The sequence below is a fragment of the Scyliorhinus torazame genome, chromosome 2 (genome assembly GCF_047496885.1).
Source record: "Scyliorhinus torazame isolate Kashiwa2021f chromosome 2, sScyTor2.1, whole genome shotgun sequence".
Taxonomy (NCBI): Eukaryota; Metazoa; Chordata; class Chondrichthyes; order Carcharhiniformes; family Scyliorhinidae; genus Scyliorhinus; species Scyliorhinus torazame.
In genome coordinates this window covers 373,092,197-373,109,086 of record NC_092708.1, presented here as the reverse complement: position 1 = coordinate 373,109,086, position 16,890 = coordinate 373,092,197, and the positions used below count along the sequence as shown (strand labels likewise).

The 16,890-nt window shown below is 44.9% G+C and overlaps 1 protein-coding gene across 2 annotated transcripts in view; it reads right to left on the bottom strand.

Annotated features, from left to right (window-relative positions):
* Positions 1 to 16,890, bottom strand: part of trip11 (thyroid hormone receptor interactor 11) — a 135,357-nt gene that overhangs the window by 30,554 nt on the left and 87,913 nt on the right. For both annotated transcript variants that reach the window (XM_072493094.1, XM_072493102.1), the window contains 3 exons: positions 15,160 to 15,353; positions 4,670 to 4,833; positions 2,125 to 2,228 (listed from right to left, as the gene is read on the bottom strand). In XM_072493094.1, the coding sequence (XP_072349195.1) occupies positions 2,125 to 2,228; positions 4,670 to 4,833; positions 15,160 to 15,353 (462 nt within the window). The remainder of the gene's footprint in view (positions 1 to 2,124; positions 2,229 to 4,669; positions 4,834 to 15,159; positions 15,354 to 16,890) is intronic.

Genomic DNA, 16,890 nt, shown 5'->3' with positions numbered 1-16,890 from the left:
CACAAGTCCCGAGAGATGTGCTTGTTAGGTGAATTGGACATTCTGAATTCTTCCGCAGTGTACCCAAACAGGCACCAGAGTAGGGGATTAGGGGATTTTTACAATAACTTCATTGTAGTGTTAATGTAAGCCTACTTGTGACACTTATAAAGATTACTATTACTATTATTTCAACTTACATGCAGGGTGTTTTAGTGTGTTTCTTTTTGATAAAGAAGGGCCGTTAGAACCTAAGCCTCCTTTAATCGCTGACTCCCAAGGGAATCCATATTTCACTTGAAGTCATGATTTTCAGGAACAACTTTAAATGAGGGCTTACTGTACATAAAACCCCAAAATATATTGGGAGTGGTTAAAAACAAATAAAATGCAGGCTCATTTTTGTTCCTTTTGGCTGCAACATTTTCTAATGGAGTTTGTATACTTTCTAAGCTACACGAATTACTTTAATAGTTGGCCCAAATTCCATGTTGGCACTTTATGCCTTGAAATAATTGATGCTAAGCACGCTGCTTTTTCTTGTTACTGTCAGCTTAATTGAGTCAATCCAGGCTTTTAGCAGATGTCAGCTGGACAATACTTCTCACCATGTTTAAACAGATGGATTTAACCCAGAGATCTAAAACTAATTTAAAACATTTCTGAATGCAACATTCATGGCTTTTAGTGCGGACACTTTTCAGAAGCAGCATCAGTGCAGCAGTCAGGAAAATATTAAACTAGTTTAAGAGCAAAACTGCAATCAGCAGAACCAAGCTGCTGAAGTCTATTAAATAGAGAGATTTCAGAGGACTAAACGCAACTGCCCCTGAAATCGCTAAAGCTATTTTACAGTACAGTAAACTCTTGTCGCAGATTAGAGCAAAACATATTCTTTTTTCGAAAATCCTGTCTTAGAAACAATTGCTCTTAAATACAGCCTCTCCGAATTGAATCTACTACCATCCTTGAATACAGAAACTAATTCTCCCACTTCTTGGGATTACTGACCCAACTACAAATGCTGGGGACCATTATTTCACAAACACCAAACAATAACCTCAAGATCCAAAATCCTAACTGGCTGTTGGGAAGCTCCTGTACACTTTAACAGCTAGAGACCAAAGTCATGCAGTGACGCATCAGTAATGCAAAGTGCTAAAATACGATGCTCCATCCCCACTCCTCTTTGGCAAATTAGTACAAATGGCCTGTTGTCGTGCTGTCTTTTGACAGCAAACTACAGTAAAATGATTTGTATAGTATGACTGCACCAACCCATTTTAGCAGCAAGGGCAAGAATCATTGTTTTAAGATTTTATGATATCCTGTCCCTCCCCATACACCACAAAACATGTAAATTGCCGAATAAAAACAGAAGTGAAAGACTTAGTGACTAAACCAGTGTTAACATCACCGTATATTGGGAACTGTTATTCTCTACATCCCATTTGCGTGGTCTTATTTTTTATCACGGTGCGTGGCGCAGAAACACTACTATAGACTAGTTTTCTTTGCTGTATTGTTTTGATATCATTCTATGCATGATATAATTTTGCTCCCATATTTGCTTTCCTCTCCCTACCTTCCAAAATTTAAAAAAAGCCTGTCTTCAGAAACAATGATTCAATGTAGCTTCTTATTGGCTAGGCCATCCAAAAAGGAACAACAGAAATGCTGAATGCACCCTTGGAATGATCGACTCTTGTTTTCACAGGAATATGTAATCACCATGTTAAGATTAGCGATAGCTGGCAGAAACTACTTTTGGCAGTATTGAACTGAACGTACTCTCAACAGAATTTCAGCAATCTAAACAAAACTTGCATTTTAAAAAAAATCAATGACACTAAAGAAGCCATGTGTAGATGACATGGTCAGAGGGCAGTTTCAGCAACGAGTTCGGATGACATTGTGCATGTTCACGAACTGGACTAAACTAATTACTGTCAAACACTCAAGTTATTGAAGTGAAGAAAAATAACTGATACAATAGAGGACCCTACAGGACAGAACAGGTGTAAAACCTCACAGAATAGTAGTAGTTTTTTTTAAAAATAGCAAATTATAGAAAGATTCACTATCCACTGATGAATTCTTATACTCAAACCTGGCTAGAAAATAAAAAGGTAATTTTTTCCTTACCTCTAATTCTGTGACTGTTTTCTCAAGACTTGATACTTTCTTCTTCCACTCTGCAATGTCCTTCTGATATTTCTCCAATTCAGTTGCATACATCGCTTTCTCCTCTACACAGGCATATGAATTGTCACAAAATATACAAGTGCTGATTAAATTAAATAAAGTGAACAATGTTTGTTTCCAAAAGCAACCTGGAATTTACTGCCTTCATTTAGGCTTTTCAAAATTCATTCACACAAAGTGGACATCACTGGCAAGGCCAACACTAATTGGCCATTCAAACCAGCCAGTGGGAAGCAGGAGGTGGAAAAGTTCACTTAAAGCTTTTTGTTTCAGCTTTTCAAGACAATAATGTTAGATCATAGTTAGAAGAGAGTTAAGAATAAACCAGGTTATTGTGGGGTCTGGAGTCAGCCAGACCAGGTAAGGATGATGGGTTTACACCCCCTTAAATGGATATCAGTGAATCAGGTGGGTTTTTATGACAACCAAGCGGCTTGAAGGTCTCCATTAATGACACCAGCTTTTTATTACTGAGGTTATTACAGATTTATTTAATTAACTACACTTAATTTCCCAACACCTGTGGTGGGATTTGAACTCTCATTTCTGGATTATTAGTAACAAGCAACATAACTACCATGCTTCTGCATCTGAATCGAGGTCCCGTGTTTCCCATTAAAAGAAAATTAAAGATTCACAGCAAGTTGTTATAGCAGGCAAGAAAAATAAATCACAATAGAAACCCATTAAATAACGAAGGACCATTTTACAATAACCTTTAGGGGCAAACAGACTATTTAAATAAAGTGTTTTATCAACACTGCGAAGAAACAAGGATTTTAGATAGTCGAAGTTGGGGTTTGTGCATTTGAAAAGATGACGACGATGGAAATACATATTGGGGAACTGAACACAAATTCAGCAGCAGAGATGGGTTTGGGTACCAAACGGTTCCAGTTTGCATTTAATGACTACTAATAAAATAGACAATTATAGATTTAAAGGATTTAGTAATCAGTAACACAGGGTGCAGCGGACAAATAAAAAGCAATTATGCAGTGAATCACATATTGTGGAGGAACATCGCCTACGGCCTTATATAAATAGATAAGCGAAATGAGCTGCAAAGCTAAAACACAAAAATTGCAGCATGAAGTGTAGCACTACATCTTTCCTCCCTGCTCAACTGTGAGCATTGCTCATCACGGGGTCTTGTATGATGAGAGTATGCATACTAATATTGCATTGAACAAAGACATGAACAAAGATCAAAGATTTAACCTTTAATTTACTTTTGAGTTAATTGATCACAATTAAGAGTGTTAGTGGAGCTGCTACATTTTTCCTCAATGTGGTGGCATGTATTAGGGGTAATACGGTACACCATGAATGCCGAGGAGCTATTGGAGGACAGATGCTGGGTCCCGATTGGATCTTCCGCCTACTGGGCTCCACCCAGATAGGCGGGGTATAAGAACCCGGTTTACTCCCGGCAGCTGCATTCTGTGACTGAGCTGCTGGGGAACAAGTCTGCTCAATAAAGCCTCGATTGAAGTTCTCTACGTCTCGCCTAGTGTGTGATCGATGGTGCTACACTCAACATCCCATAAATTAGTGACAGAGGATAAGTAAGAGGTAATGCACTTGGGCAAGACAAACAAGGGAACACTGGATGAACAGCAGGACCCTGGGAAGCATCGAGGATCAGAGGGACCTTGCAACTTACAAGTGCCAAATCTGTTTTTTTCTGTTACCACATCAGCTGTGGCTTAAAAAACCCGTGTGTTCTAGCTTCGGCTGCTCTTCTAAGTAACCCATTCCAACGACTAAGCTGGATTCTTGGCTGTATGGGCTTCATTCTGAAATATTATTGGAAATGTATTTCTTCCTGGAAAACCCTTTGCACTCCAGATGGCCAAGAACAAATGCTTTTCAGCTCTGATTCCACAATTAGTCTTATCATTTTAGCATTCATGATGCCAGTTATCCAAAAGACAGTACATGAATTCAATACTGTCAGTGGACTTTGAACATTGGTTACATCACGGCGGGGATTAATAAGGCATATACAAACATGGTTTACAGATTATTCCACATATACTGGTAAGACACCTTCGGTTTAAAAGAGTGTTCCAATATCGTCAAAGACACTGTCATGAAGTGACACTAAACAGGATCACGTGCATCTCTTACATAGCAATTCCACATTATGGTGAGGCCACTATGGAAGATGCTGAGTCAGGATTATTTAATTTGAGGATGTGGAAGAAAAATTTTAAAACTGGAGAAACGCTCCACACATACCACCTCTGCCCCCTACTGTCAGATTTAAGAGTACAACAGGCAACTTGCTCTTCAGCCTTACTAGTTTGGACAGAAAAGTGTCTGATGCATAAGATGATCTTAAAATAATTAAAGGGGGGGAACAGAAAGCTGGCAAAATTAAAGTAATCAAGTAAAACTTCTTAGTTAACCTTCTATCGGACTAGATCCATCCCCAAATATAGCCACTTCCGATATAAGCACAGTTTAAATAATGGCTTACCCTGTTGAAATTGCTCTATCACCATCTGCAGGTTTGTCAGTGACATTGCATACTGCTTCACTTGTTCTTGAGACGTATTCAATTGCATCACCGCTTCATCGCGCTGTTTTGCAATGGTTTGAAGTTGCTCCTGCAAGGACTCCACTTGAAGGCTGGCTTGGTGGCTGGTAGGAAGAAAAATCATGCAGCTTGGATCATTTGGATTTTCTAAGACACCCCCAAGTATAACTTGTGCATTAAGAGCCTATTTAACTAGGAGCAGGAAGGCCCTTCAAGCCTGCTTCTCCATTTAATAAGATAACGTCTGATTTGGTTGTAAACTCCCGCTGATCATCAGCACCCGATAACCCTTCATCCCCTTGTTTACCAAGAATCTATCTACCTCTGCCTTGAAAATATTCAAAGACTCTGCTTCCACTGCCTTTTGGAGGAAGTGCCAAAGACCCACTACATGCAGAAATGTTTTTAATTGGTTTAGAAGCACGGACATGTGAAGCTGAATTTACATCTATAGTATGGCAACACTGCACAGTCACACGTGTTCTAATAGAATAGAGATCGAATAGAAACTTACAAGATAATGAATGGCTTAGATAGGGTGGATGTAGGGAAGTTGTTTCCATTAGCAGGGGAGACTAGGACCCGGGGGCACAGCCTTAGAATAAAAGGGAGTCACTTTAGAACAGAGATGAGGAGAAATGTCTTCAGCCAGAGAGTGGTGGGTCTGTGGAATTCATTGCCACAGAGGGTGATGGAGGCTGGGAGGTTGAGTGTCTTTAAGACAGAAGTTGATAATTCCTCGAGAAAAAAAGAATTTAAGGGCTATGGAGAGAGAGTGGGTAAATGGAGTTGAAATCAGCCATGATTGAATGGGATAGTGGACTTGATGGGCTGAATGGCCTTACTTCCGCTCCTATGTCTTATGGTGTTATGGTGTCATGATCTATGCGAGGAACCCTAAACCAACATAATTAAAAATTACCAAATGACCCCCAAGTGAAGAAAGTGACAAGAATATTTCACTTTTTGCAGATTTTACTTTCAACAGGAATCAGAATTAACACAAACTAAACATGACTTTTTTTTAAAATATAAATTTAGTGTACCCAATTAATTTTTTCCAATTAAGGGACAATTTAGCATGGCCAATCCACCTAGCCTGCACATCTTTGGGTTGTGGGGGCGAAACCCACGCAAACACGGGGAGAATGTGCAAACTCCACACGGACAGTGACCCAGAGCCGGGATCGAACCTGGGACCTCAGTGAAGTGAGGCTGCAGTGCTACCACTGCACCACCGTGCTGCCCAAACTAAACATGAATTAACAGGCAAATAAATTACAGCCAATATTTATAGTGTGAGCTATAAATTACACATGGAATAGCAGATGCAACAAGGACTATCTCACGAGATTACATGCATTCACATCATTCCTCGCACAAACGTGGCCCACGTGCAATTTCAAAGTCTGCCCATCTCCAGTATGTTGGATCTCTCACTTTTCGCCCTCAATGGATTTGGCCACGTATCACCTGCAACAGTAGTTCTGTGCCTTCTCAATTCCAGGAAGATAGTCGTCCCCCAAACCGCATACTCCTTAGCTAAGGGTGACCAAGTGTCCCAGGCTTTCCAGCACGTCCCGTAAATTGATCTTTCGATCCACATCCTGAGTCGGATCTCTTGAATTTCTGGTGTCCAGCAGTCCTTCTCTTCGCAAAGGCATTGAACATGGCAGGTTAGTAGCTTGTGGGGTGGCACAGTGGCTAGCACTGCTGTCTCATGGCGCCAAGGACCCAGGTTCGATCCCGGCCCCAGGTCACTGACCGTGTGGAATTCGCACATTCTTCCCGTGTCTGCACGGGTCTCATCCCCTCAACCCAAGGATGTGCAGGGTAGGTAGATTGACCACGCTAAATTGCCCCTTAATTTAAAAAAAATTATTGGGTACTCTAAGCATATTTTTTTTTAAAAGTAGCTTGCAGTCAGGGTTGGTCTGCAGGTGCCCAAGGGGTGGATCCGGCAGGCGATAGCATCAGAATCAAGGCAGGTTGCATGCTTGTGGACCACCTCCACTCCAGGTTTCACCACCAACCCCATTTCCTCCATCCCACGTTTGCCAGCATGCCACCCCCTTTCCCCATGCCACCAGCATTGCACCCACTCCCCTCCCCCAAATCCGCCACACACTCACAGGTGACAGGATCCCTGTTTTACCCCCAACTCCCACCCCACCACCCCTCATGTTCATCAGTCCACTACCCTCATACCCCTCACTCTCATGGCTTCACCAGCACTTGTATAGCAAAGTTGGTCACTGTGCATTAGCGAGGCTCATGACAGTCTTAATGGTGCAGATTCCTCCAGACTCTGACTGATGTGTACTCTTTAGGGCATCATTTGCACGGAGAATGTTTAATCACTCAATTTATAGTGTTTCAATATATTTCATTCAGGTCCCTACAGATATATAAAATAAAGGCACACAGCTGTTGCCATTTTATACACACTGTAAAGTTATCTTGATCTTTTTTCTACTTGGGTGAATCCAATTCTTGCATTACATCACCTCATGACTTTGTTACCAATCGACCCAAACCAGGAGCTTGTTCAAGCTCAACTAATGGATTTGAGCACATAAATCTAGGCGGAACTACAATGGGAGTGTGGCATTATCAGAAACGGCAACTTTTGGATAAAAGCTGAATTATGTTGCTTATTCAGAGAGTGCAGGCAGATGTTAAAGATCAATGGTACTATTGAAAGAAGAGAAGGAAGGTCTTGATCTAAGCTCAGCCTCCCTCTTTGACAAAGCTTTTGGTCATCTAGCACCTTCCATGTCCAATTTTGCTTTGTAATATTCCTGTAAATGTTTGATATTAAAGATGCTATCTAAATACGTTTTGTTGTTATTCTTCCCTCGATCAACAACACCACCAATATTGTTGGTGAACGCAAGGCCTCCATGGCAAATTTTAAATGAAAGACAAACATTTATATGTTGTTATTCACAACCACTGGATGTTCCCCAAGTGCCTTTACACCCACTGAACTACTTTTGAACTGTTGTGATGCAGGAAGCATGACAGATTTTTGTGCAATGTGATGATGATTAGATAATTTGTTTAAGTGATGTTGATTGAAGGATAAATATTGGCCTGTTCCTCTACTCTTCTTTGAAATCATGTCCTGGGATCTTGTACACCCCCCTCAGAGGATTGACAGTGACTGGGTGGTTTAAAATCTCATGTGAAAAACACTTTGGGGCATTTCTGTAACACATGATTAGCGATTATCATGAATGAAACTTTTTATTTCTTCCTATCCCAATATTGTCTGGACATGTGTATTTGCCAGGTGTTGTGTGCTTAAAGATCAGGGCTATCAACTGTAGTTTATCTTTCTCCTCTTCCTAGCTGGGACCATTGAGCTGACTGCAATGAACTCATGGGTGCACTAAAATAAGCTAACTCAGTGTACAGCAAGAACTGACTCTGGATGCTGTGTGGCACAACATCATTCGCCTATTTTTACAAACTTATTACATTAATTATCCCCCTATCCTGACCACTGGGTAATTGTTGACTGATGGGCAATCAGGTATATCACCTTTATCGCTGCAGTTAGCCCAGTCTTTCACATGATGCCATAACTGAAATTAGAGATATAGGGAGGAGACCTCTGGGTGCGGCGATGACCAGCTAAGTCGCATGTTTCGGCAGCTCCCGGTGGAAAGGACTTTTGGGCTCTTGATAGGAGCCCCAACGGCAATTTTAACGGCTAAAAACACTGCGGTAAACCAGAAGGGAATTCCCCCTGGACACAGATGGAAAAAGGAGAGGAAGGTGGCCGGATTGCGGAGGATCCTTTAGAGCAGCGGCAAGGAAAGCAAGCACAAAGCAAGATGGCGTTGGAAGGTGGCCGTCTCGTATGGGGCCCTGACCAACAAGAGTTCCTGCGGCGCTGTGTGGAAGAACTTAAAAAGGAGATGAAGAAGGAGCTGCTGGCCCCAATATTACAGGCGATTGAAGGGCTAAAGGAGGAGCAAAAGACCCAGGAGCAGGAGCTTCGGGTCGTGAAGGCAAAGGCTGCTGAGAATGAGGACGACATACAGGGCCTGGTGGTGAAGACAGAGATGCACGAGGCATAACACAAAAGGTGTGTGGAAAGGCTGGAGGTGCTGGAGAATAATGCGAGGAGGAAGAATTTAAGGATTCTTGGTCTTCCAGAAGGTGCAGAAGGGGCGGACGTCGGGGCATATGTGAGCACGATGCTGCACTCGTTAATGGGATCGGAGGCCCCGACGGGCCCATTGGAGGTGGAGGGAGCCTATCGAGTTATAGCGCGAAGACCGAGGGCTGGAGAAATTCCTCGAGCCATAGTGGCGAGATTTCTCCGATATAAGGACAGAGAGATGGTCCTCAGATGGGCAAAGAAAACTCGGAGCAGTAGGTGGGTGAACGCGGTGATCCGCGTATATCAAGATTGGAGTGCGGAGGTGGCGAGAAGGAGGGCAAGCTTTAATCGGGCCAAGGCAGTGCTGCACAAAAGGAAGGTTAAATTTGGAATGCTGCAGCCGGCAAGACTGTGGGTCACACATCAAGGGAAACACCACTACTTTGAAACGGCAGAAGAGGCGTGGACATTTATTGTGGAGGAGCAGCTGGAATAGGCGGGCCAGAAAAAGAACATTTGGGACAAAGTGGTGGGGTGATTACGTGGGGTGAAGGGGGGGGAAAAGGGGGAAGGGATGATCTCTCAAGTTGTTAATCTTGCGACCCTGTAACTTTTCTCTCTTCCCCATGTCGTGGGGGGGGGGGGGGGGGGGGGGGAGGATGAGGAATTGTGGGCGCCGGCCATTAGGGGTGGGGCCAAGTGGGAAAGGCGGGCTTTGTTCCCGCACTATGGTAATCATGGCGGGAACAGGGAAGCAGGAAGGAGGGGGTCTCGCACAGTGGGGGCCGAGGTCACGGGGGGAAGCCGAGGTCAGCCAGAGTTTGCTGACTTCTGGGAGCAACATGGGGGGTGCAATTACGCTAGAAAAGGATCTAGCGGGGGGGGGGGTTAACTGGGTTGCTGCTGCTGGGGAGAAGGGGGAGCGGGTACGGGGTGGGGTGGTCGAGGCGGGAGGGCGCCGTCGGGGGGAGATACGGCTGCGTGGGAACCGGGTGAGGAGCTGGATTAAAAAAGGGGATGGCTACTCAACAAGGGGGGGGGGGGGGTAAAGAGCCCCCCAACCCGGCTGATCACGTGGAATGTGAGAGGGCTGAACGGGCCGATTAAAAGGGCACGGGTACTCGCACACCTAAAGAAACTAAAGGCAGATGTGGTTTTGTTGCAGGAGACGCATTTGAAACTGATAGACCAGGTCAGACTACGCAAAGGATGGGTGGGGCAGGTGTTTCATTCGGGGTTAGACGCAAAGAACAGGGGGGTGGCTATATTAGTGGGGAAACGGGTACTGTTTGAGGCAAAGACCATAGTGGCGGATAGTGGGGGTAGATATGTGACGGTGAGTGGCAGATTGCAAGGGGAGGCGGTGGTTCTAGTGAATGTATATGCCCCGAACTGGGATGATGCCAATTTTATGAGGCGTATGTTGGGACGTATCCCGGACCTAGAGGCAGGAAAGTTGGTAATGGGGGGAGACTTCAATACGGTGCTGGACCCAGGGCTGGACAGATCGAGGTCCAGGACCGGGAGGAGGCCGGCTGCAGCTAGGGTGCTCAAGGACTTTATGGAGCAGATGGGAGGAGTAGACCCCTGGAGATTTAGCAGGCCTAGGAGTAAGGAGTTCTCGTTTTTCTCCTATGTCCATAAAGTATATTCACGGATAGACTTTTTTGTTTTGGGAAGGGCGCTGATCCCGAAGGTGACAGGGACGGAGTACACGGCTATAGCTATCTCGGACCACGCTCCATATTGGGTGGACCTGGAGATAGGGGAGGAAAAAGAACAGCACCCGCCCTGGAGAATGGACATGGGACTATTGGCAGATGAGGGGGTATGTTTAAGGGTGAGGGGGTGTATTGAAAGGTACTTGGAGCTTAATGACAATGGGGAGGTTCAGGTGGGAGTGGTCTGAGAGGCGTTGAAGGCAGTGGTTAGAGGGGAGCTGATATCTATTAGGGCACATAAAGGAAAGCAGGAGGGTAGGGAAAGGGAGCGGTTGCTGAAAGAACTTTTGAGGGTGGACAGACAATATGCGGAGGCACCGGAGGAGGGACTGTACAGGGACAGGCAAAGGCTACATGTAGAATTTGACTTGTTGACTACGGGTAATGCAGAGGCACAATGGAGGAAGGCACAGGGTGTACAGTATGAATATGGGGAGAAGGCGAGCCGGTTGCTGGCCCACCAACTGAGGAAGAGGGGAGCAGCGAGGGGGGTGAGAGACGAAGAGGGAGAGATGGAGCGGGGAGCGGTATTCTACAAAAGATTATATAAAGCTCAGCCCCCGGAAGGGAAGGAGAGAATGATGTGCTTTCTGGATCAGCTGGAATTCCCCAAGATGGAGGAGCAGGAGAGGGCGGGACTGGGAGCACAGATTGAGATAGAGGAGGTAGTGAAAGGGATTGGGAGCATGCAGGCGGGGAAGGCCCCGGGACCAGACGGATTCCCGGTGGAATTTTATAGGAAGCATATGGACTTGCTGGCCCCGCTTCTGACGAGAACCTTTAATGAGGCTAGGGAAAGGGGGCAGTTGCCCCCGACTATGTCAGAGGCAAAGATATCGCTCCTCCTAAAGAAGGAAAAAGACCCGCTGCAATGTGGGTCCTATGGGCCCATTTCTCTTTTAAATGTGGATACTAAGATTCTGGCCAAGATAATGGCGACGAGGATAATGACTAAGATAATGGCGACGAGGATAGAGGACTGTGTCCCGGGGGTGGTTCATGAGGACCAAACTGGGTTTGTGAAGGGGAGACAGCTGAACACGAACATATGGAGGTTGCTAGGGGTAATGATGATGCCCCCGCCAGAGGGGGAAGCAGAGATAGTGGTGGCGATGGATGCCGAGAAAGCATTTGTTAGAGTGGAGTGGGATTATCTGTGGGAGGTGCGGAGGAGATTTGGCTTTGGAGATGGGTATATCGGATGGGTACAGTTGCTGTATAGGGCACCAATGGCAAGTGTGGTTACGAATGGACGGGGGTCTGATTATTTCCGGCTTTACAGAGGGACGAGGCAGGGGTGTCCCCTGTCTCCGTGATTGTTTGCACTGGCGATTGAGCCCCTGGCCATGGCACTGAGGGGTTCCAGGAAGTGGAGGGGAGTGTTTAGGGGAGGAGAAGAACACCGGGTATCTTTGTATGCGGATGATTTGTTGTTGTATGTGGCGGACCCGGTGGAGGGGATGCCAGAGATAATGCGGATACTTGGGGAGTTTGGGGATTTTTCGGGGTATAAATTGGACATGGGGGAAAGTGAGTTGTTTGTGGTGCATCCGGGGGAGCAGAGTAGGGAAATAGAGGATCTACCGCTGAGGAAGGTAACAAGAGACTTCCGATACTTGGGGATTCAGATAGCCAAGAATTGGGGAACCTTGCACCGGCTTAATTTAACACGACTGGTGGAACAGATGGAGGAGGACTTCAAGAGATGGGACATGGTGTCCCTGTCGCTGGCAGGTAGGGTGCAGGCGGTTAAAATGGTGGTTCTCCCGAGATTCCTCTTTGTGTTTCAGTGCCTCCCGGTGATGGTCACGAAGGCTTTTTTTAAGAGAATCGAGAAAAGCATTATGAGTTTCGTGTGGGCCGGGAAGACCCCGAGAGTGAGGAGGGGGTTCTTGCAGCGTAGTAGGGATAGGGGGGGGTTGGCACTACCGAGCCTAAATGATTATTACTGGGCCGCCAATATTTCAATGGTGTGTAAGTGGATGGGAGAAGGGGAGGGAGCGGCGTGGAAGAGATTGGAGAGGGCGTCCTGTAAGGGGACCAGCTTACAAGCAATGGTGACGGCACCGTTGCCGTTCTCACCGAAGAAATATACTATAAGCCCGGTGGTGGTGGCAACATGAAAAATTTGGGGGCAGTAGAGACGGCATGGGGGAAGGACGGGAGCCTCGGTGCGGTCCCCAATAAGAAATAACCAAAGGTTTGTTCCGGGGAGAATGGATGGGGGATTTGGAGCATGGCAAAGAGCTGGGGTAGTACAATTGAGAGATCTGTTTGTAGATGGGACGTTTGCGAGTCTGGGAGCGCTGACGGAAAAATATGGGTTGCCCCAAGGGAATGCATTTCGGTATATGCAACTGAGGGCTTTTGCGAGGCAACAGGTGAGGGAATTCCCGCAGCTCCCGACGCAGGAGGTGCAGGATAGAGTGATCTCAGAGACATGGGTGGGGGATGGTAGGGTGTCGGACATATACAGGGAAATGAGGGACGAGGGGGAGATCATGGTAGATGAGCTGAAAGGGAAATGGGAAGAAGAGCTGGGGGAGGAGATTGAGGAGGGGCTGGGGGTCATGCCCTATGTAGGGTAAACCCGTCGTCCTCGTGTGCCAGGCTAAGCCTGATACAATTCAAGGTTCTACACAGGGCGCATATGACTGGAGCACGGCTCAGTACATTTTTCGGGGTAGAGGATAGGTGTGGGAGATGCTCGAGAAGCCCAGCGAATCACACCCACATGTTCTGGTCACGTCTGGCATTACAGGGGTTCTGGGTGGGGGTGGCGAAGGTGCTTTCGAAGGTGGTGGGGGTCCGGGTCGAGCCAAGCTGGGGGTTGGCTATATTCGGGGTTGGCTATATTCGGGGTTGCAGAAGAGCCGGGAGTGCAGGAGGCGAGAGAGGCTGATGTTTTGGCCTTTGCGTCCCTAGTAGCCCGGCGCACCCCGGCGCAGGATATTGCTTATGTGGAAGGAAGCCAAACCCCCGGGCGTGGAAACCTGGATAAACGACATGGCAGGGTTTATAAAGTTAGAACGGATCAAGTTCATATTAAGGGGTTCGGCTCAAGGGTTCACCAGGCGGTGGCAACCGTTCGTCAACTACCTCAATGAACGATAGAGGGAATGAAAAAGAAGGAAAACAACAGCAGCAACCCAGGGGGGAGGGGGAGGGGGAGATCCGGGCGGGCTCTTAGGGATGTCATTGTATATGTATAGACATTTGTTATAGGTAATGTATATTGGACTGTTGGATTGTATCTTTGGAGAGTAACTATTTTTGACAAGGCAGTTGCCATTTAGTTTTGTTTCTGTTTATATATTATTTATTTACTTGTTTAAAACTGGCCACTGTTATTTATATTGCTTTATTGTTGTTTAAAAGAAAAACTACGTAATATTTGGCCAAAAAATCTTGAATAAAATATATATTTTTTTTTTTAAAAAGAGATATGGGGAGGCAATGGCATCGTCACTGGTCTAGCAATCCAGAGAACCTGGGTAATGTTCTGGGGACCCAGGTTCGAATCCCACCATGGCAGATGGTGAATTTGAATTAAAATCTGGAATTAAAAGTCTAATGATGACCATGAAACCATTGTCAATTGTTATAGAAGCCCATCTGGTTCACTAATGTCCTTTAGGGAAGGGAATCTGCCATCCTTATCTGGTCTGGCTTACGTGCGAGTCCAGATCCACAGCAATGTGGTTGTTCATAAGTTCATAAGAAATAGGAGCAGAATTAGGCCATTTGGCTCATCGAGTCTGCTCTACCATTCGATCAGGGTTGATCTCGTCCTGGCCTCAACTCCACCGTCCTACCCGTTCTCCATAACTCCTTAACCCATTACCAATTTAAAATATGTCTAATGCCTCCTTAAATTTACTCGCTGTCCCAGCATCCACCGCATTCTGGGGTAGCAAATTCCACAGATTCACAATCCTTTGGGTTGTAGTTTCCCCTCAACTCAGACATTTGCTACCTCTTATCCCAAGATTATGACCTCTCTTTCCAGAATGCCTAACAAAGGAAGCATCTGCTCCACGTCTACTTTGTCCATACCATTTTTCATCTTGCAAACCTCAATTTGATCTCCCCTCATTCTTCTAAACTCTAGACAGTATAGGCATAAACTGGTCAATCTATTTTCACATGACAAACCCATCATCTCTAGAATCAACTGAGTGAACCTCCTCTGAACTGCCTCCAATGCATTACATCTTTCCTCAAATAAGGGGACCAAAACTGTGCACAATACTCCAGGTGTGGTCTCACCAATGCCTTGTACAGTTGCAACAACACTTTACACTCTATTGCTTTAGCTATAAATGCCAACATTCCAATTGTTTTCTTTACTCTTAAATTACTCTTAAATGCCCTCTGAAATGGTGTAAGAAGCCATTCTGTTAAAGGACAATTAGGGATGGGCAATAAATGCTGGCCAACCAGCCTGTCCAGCCATGAACAAATGAAAAAAACCGTGGAGCCAGTCATAGTCCAAATTTATGTCATATGGTGCATACAGGACATGTTAAGTACTACAGCATCTTTAATAATCACAATTAAAATCTATTATTTATTTTAAAAGGCGTTGCTTCTACCTGGCATTTTCCACAGCACAAGACGATGATGCCAATTTTTCCCCCAGGAAATTAGCCCTCTTCCTTAGCTCAGCCTCTCGGTCCTCAGCTGCCAAGGCCTCTTTGGTGTATGACTCCTCCATCTCAATTAAATGATGTCGCAACCGCTGCAAATCCTGGTTCAAGCGCTGCTCCTTATCACGCGTGTGCTGCAACTGAATCAAGAACGGACGTCACTATCACCATTCCACTGCGTTAGATTAAGATTGCTAATTGTCTTTCTCCAAGATAACAAACTACATAGAAATCAGAGACAAATAGCTAACTTAATAGAATGTCAGGACTAGAGGAGAGTGAGACTAAATACAGTAAGTTTCTATTGTACCAAAGTGCAGGTGAAAGCAAGCATGGAGTTAGTTCTCCAATCCAGCCTTAAGCCTGCAATAACCAAATTTAACTGGTCAATCCCCATTGTCCTGATACAAAAGCAAAATGCTGCAGCTCCTGGAAATCTGAAATAAAAACAGAAAATACTGGAAATACTCGGCAGGTCTGGCAGCATCTGTAGAGGGAAACCGAGTTAACATTTCAGGTCGATGACTGTTTCATTCCACAGTTGCTGCCTGAATACTTCAAGCATTTTCTATTTTTACTCCTTGGTCCTGACGTTAGCAAGTACCCAGATTATTTTCAACCTAACAATCTACCTCTTGCTTCACGAAATCAATTGAGCCAATTGCAGGGTACCATTAAACATTTTCAGTTACAGTACAATGCGCAACTTCAAAAGTTGTTTATGGCTTATGGCACAAAAATGCCCCTGCAAGTAACAGACCATGCTTCTTTTTCTGTGCTATTAGTTCTCACACTCATTGGCCTCATGCAGAGTTGATTGATGATTTTAAAAAAAAATATCTTCCACAGTCGTCAGCGGAATAGTGCACAACTGTATCAGGGTGTGCTATTTTCAGTCTGCTCCCTACAAAGCCTAATATTATTTAAGCCATGGTGAGTTGTGGCAGGCTGCAAATATAAATAAGGAAAGACAGTATGTGGAGAACATCTTCCCAAAATTAAATATTGAATCAATGGAAAAGTTCTGAAACTATACTCATACATTTAAACATCCCAAAAGTTCAAATAGCTTAGGGATGGGGACATGTGAAACGTTTAAATAAATGAGATACACAAATACCCAGTTTGCTGTGCTTTGGGGTGGCTCATGCTGATGACAAATAATTAAACAGAACTTTTTGTATCATTCATAAACGTTGTCCTCAAATAAACCCTAAATGGTTTGTTTAGGCAGGCTCAGAAAGATCCCAACATATGTAAATCCACCCAGTTGCAAGAAAATTGACACTTTTAGAATATTAGCAAACTATCAAAGCAGGCTTTGCAGCTTGCAGAATACTGTCCATCAATGAATGCGCTATTTCTCATCAGGACTTCTGCCAATGTGATGTGAAACTAAATCTGAACCGCTTCCCAGTGGATACATTTTACCAGTGCATTGGCTATGCAGGTAGTGTTGCCTTGAATGCACCATTCCCATTGCAAAGTTTTTTGATCTCTGTGTAAGAAATTTCCCACACTTCAGCTGTGCTTAGAACATCAGAGAAAACCAAAATAGGGAGAATAAATAGGACTTCAACTTATGATTACTAGGTTCACTATGGCTAGATGTTATATCTTTGAGCTGCAGTAGATACCATCTCAATGTCAATAGCATCAGACAATTTAGGCTTTAAA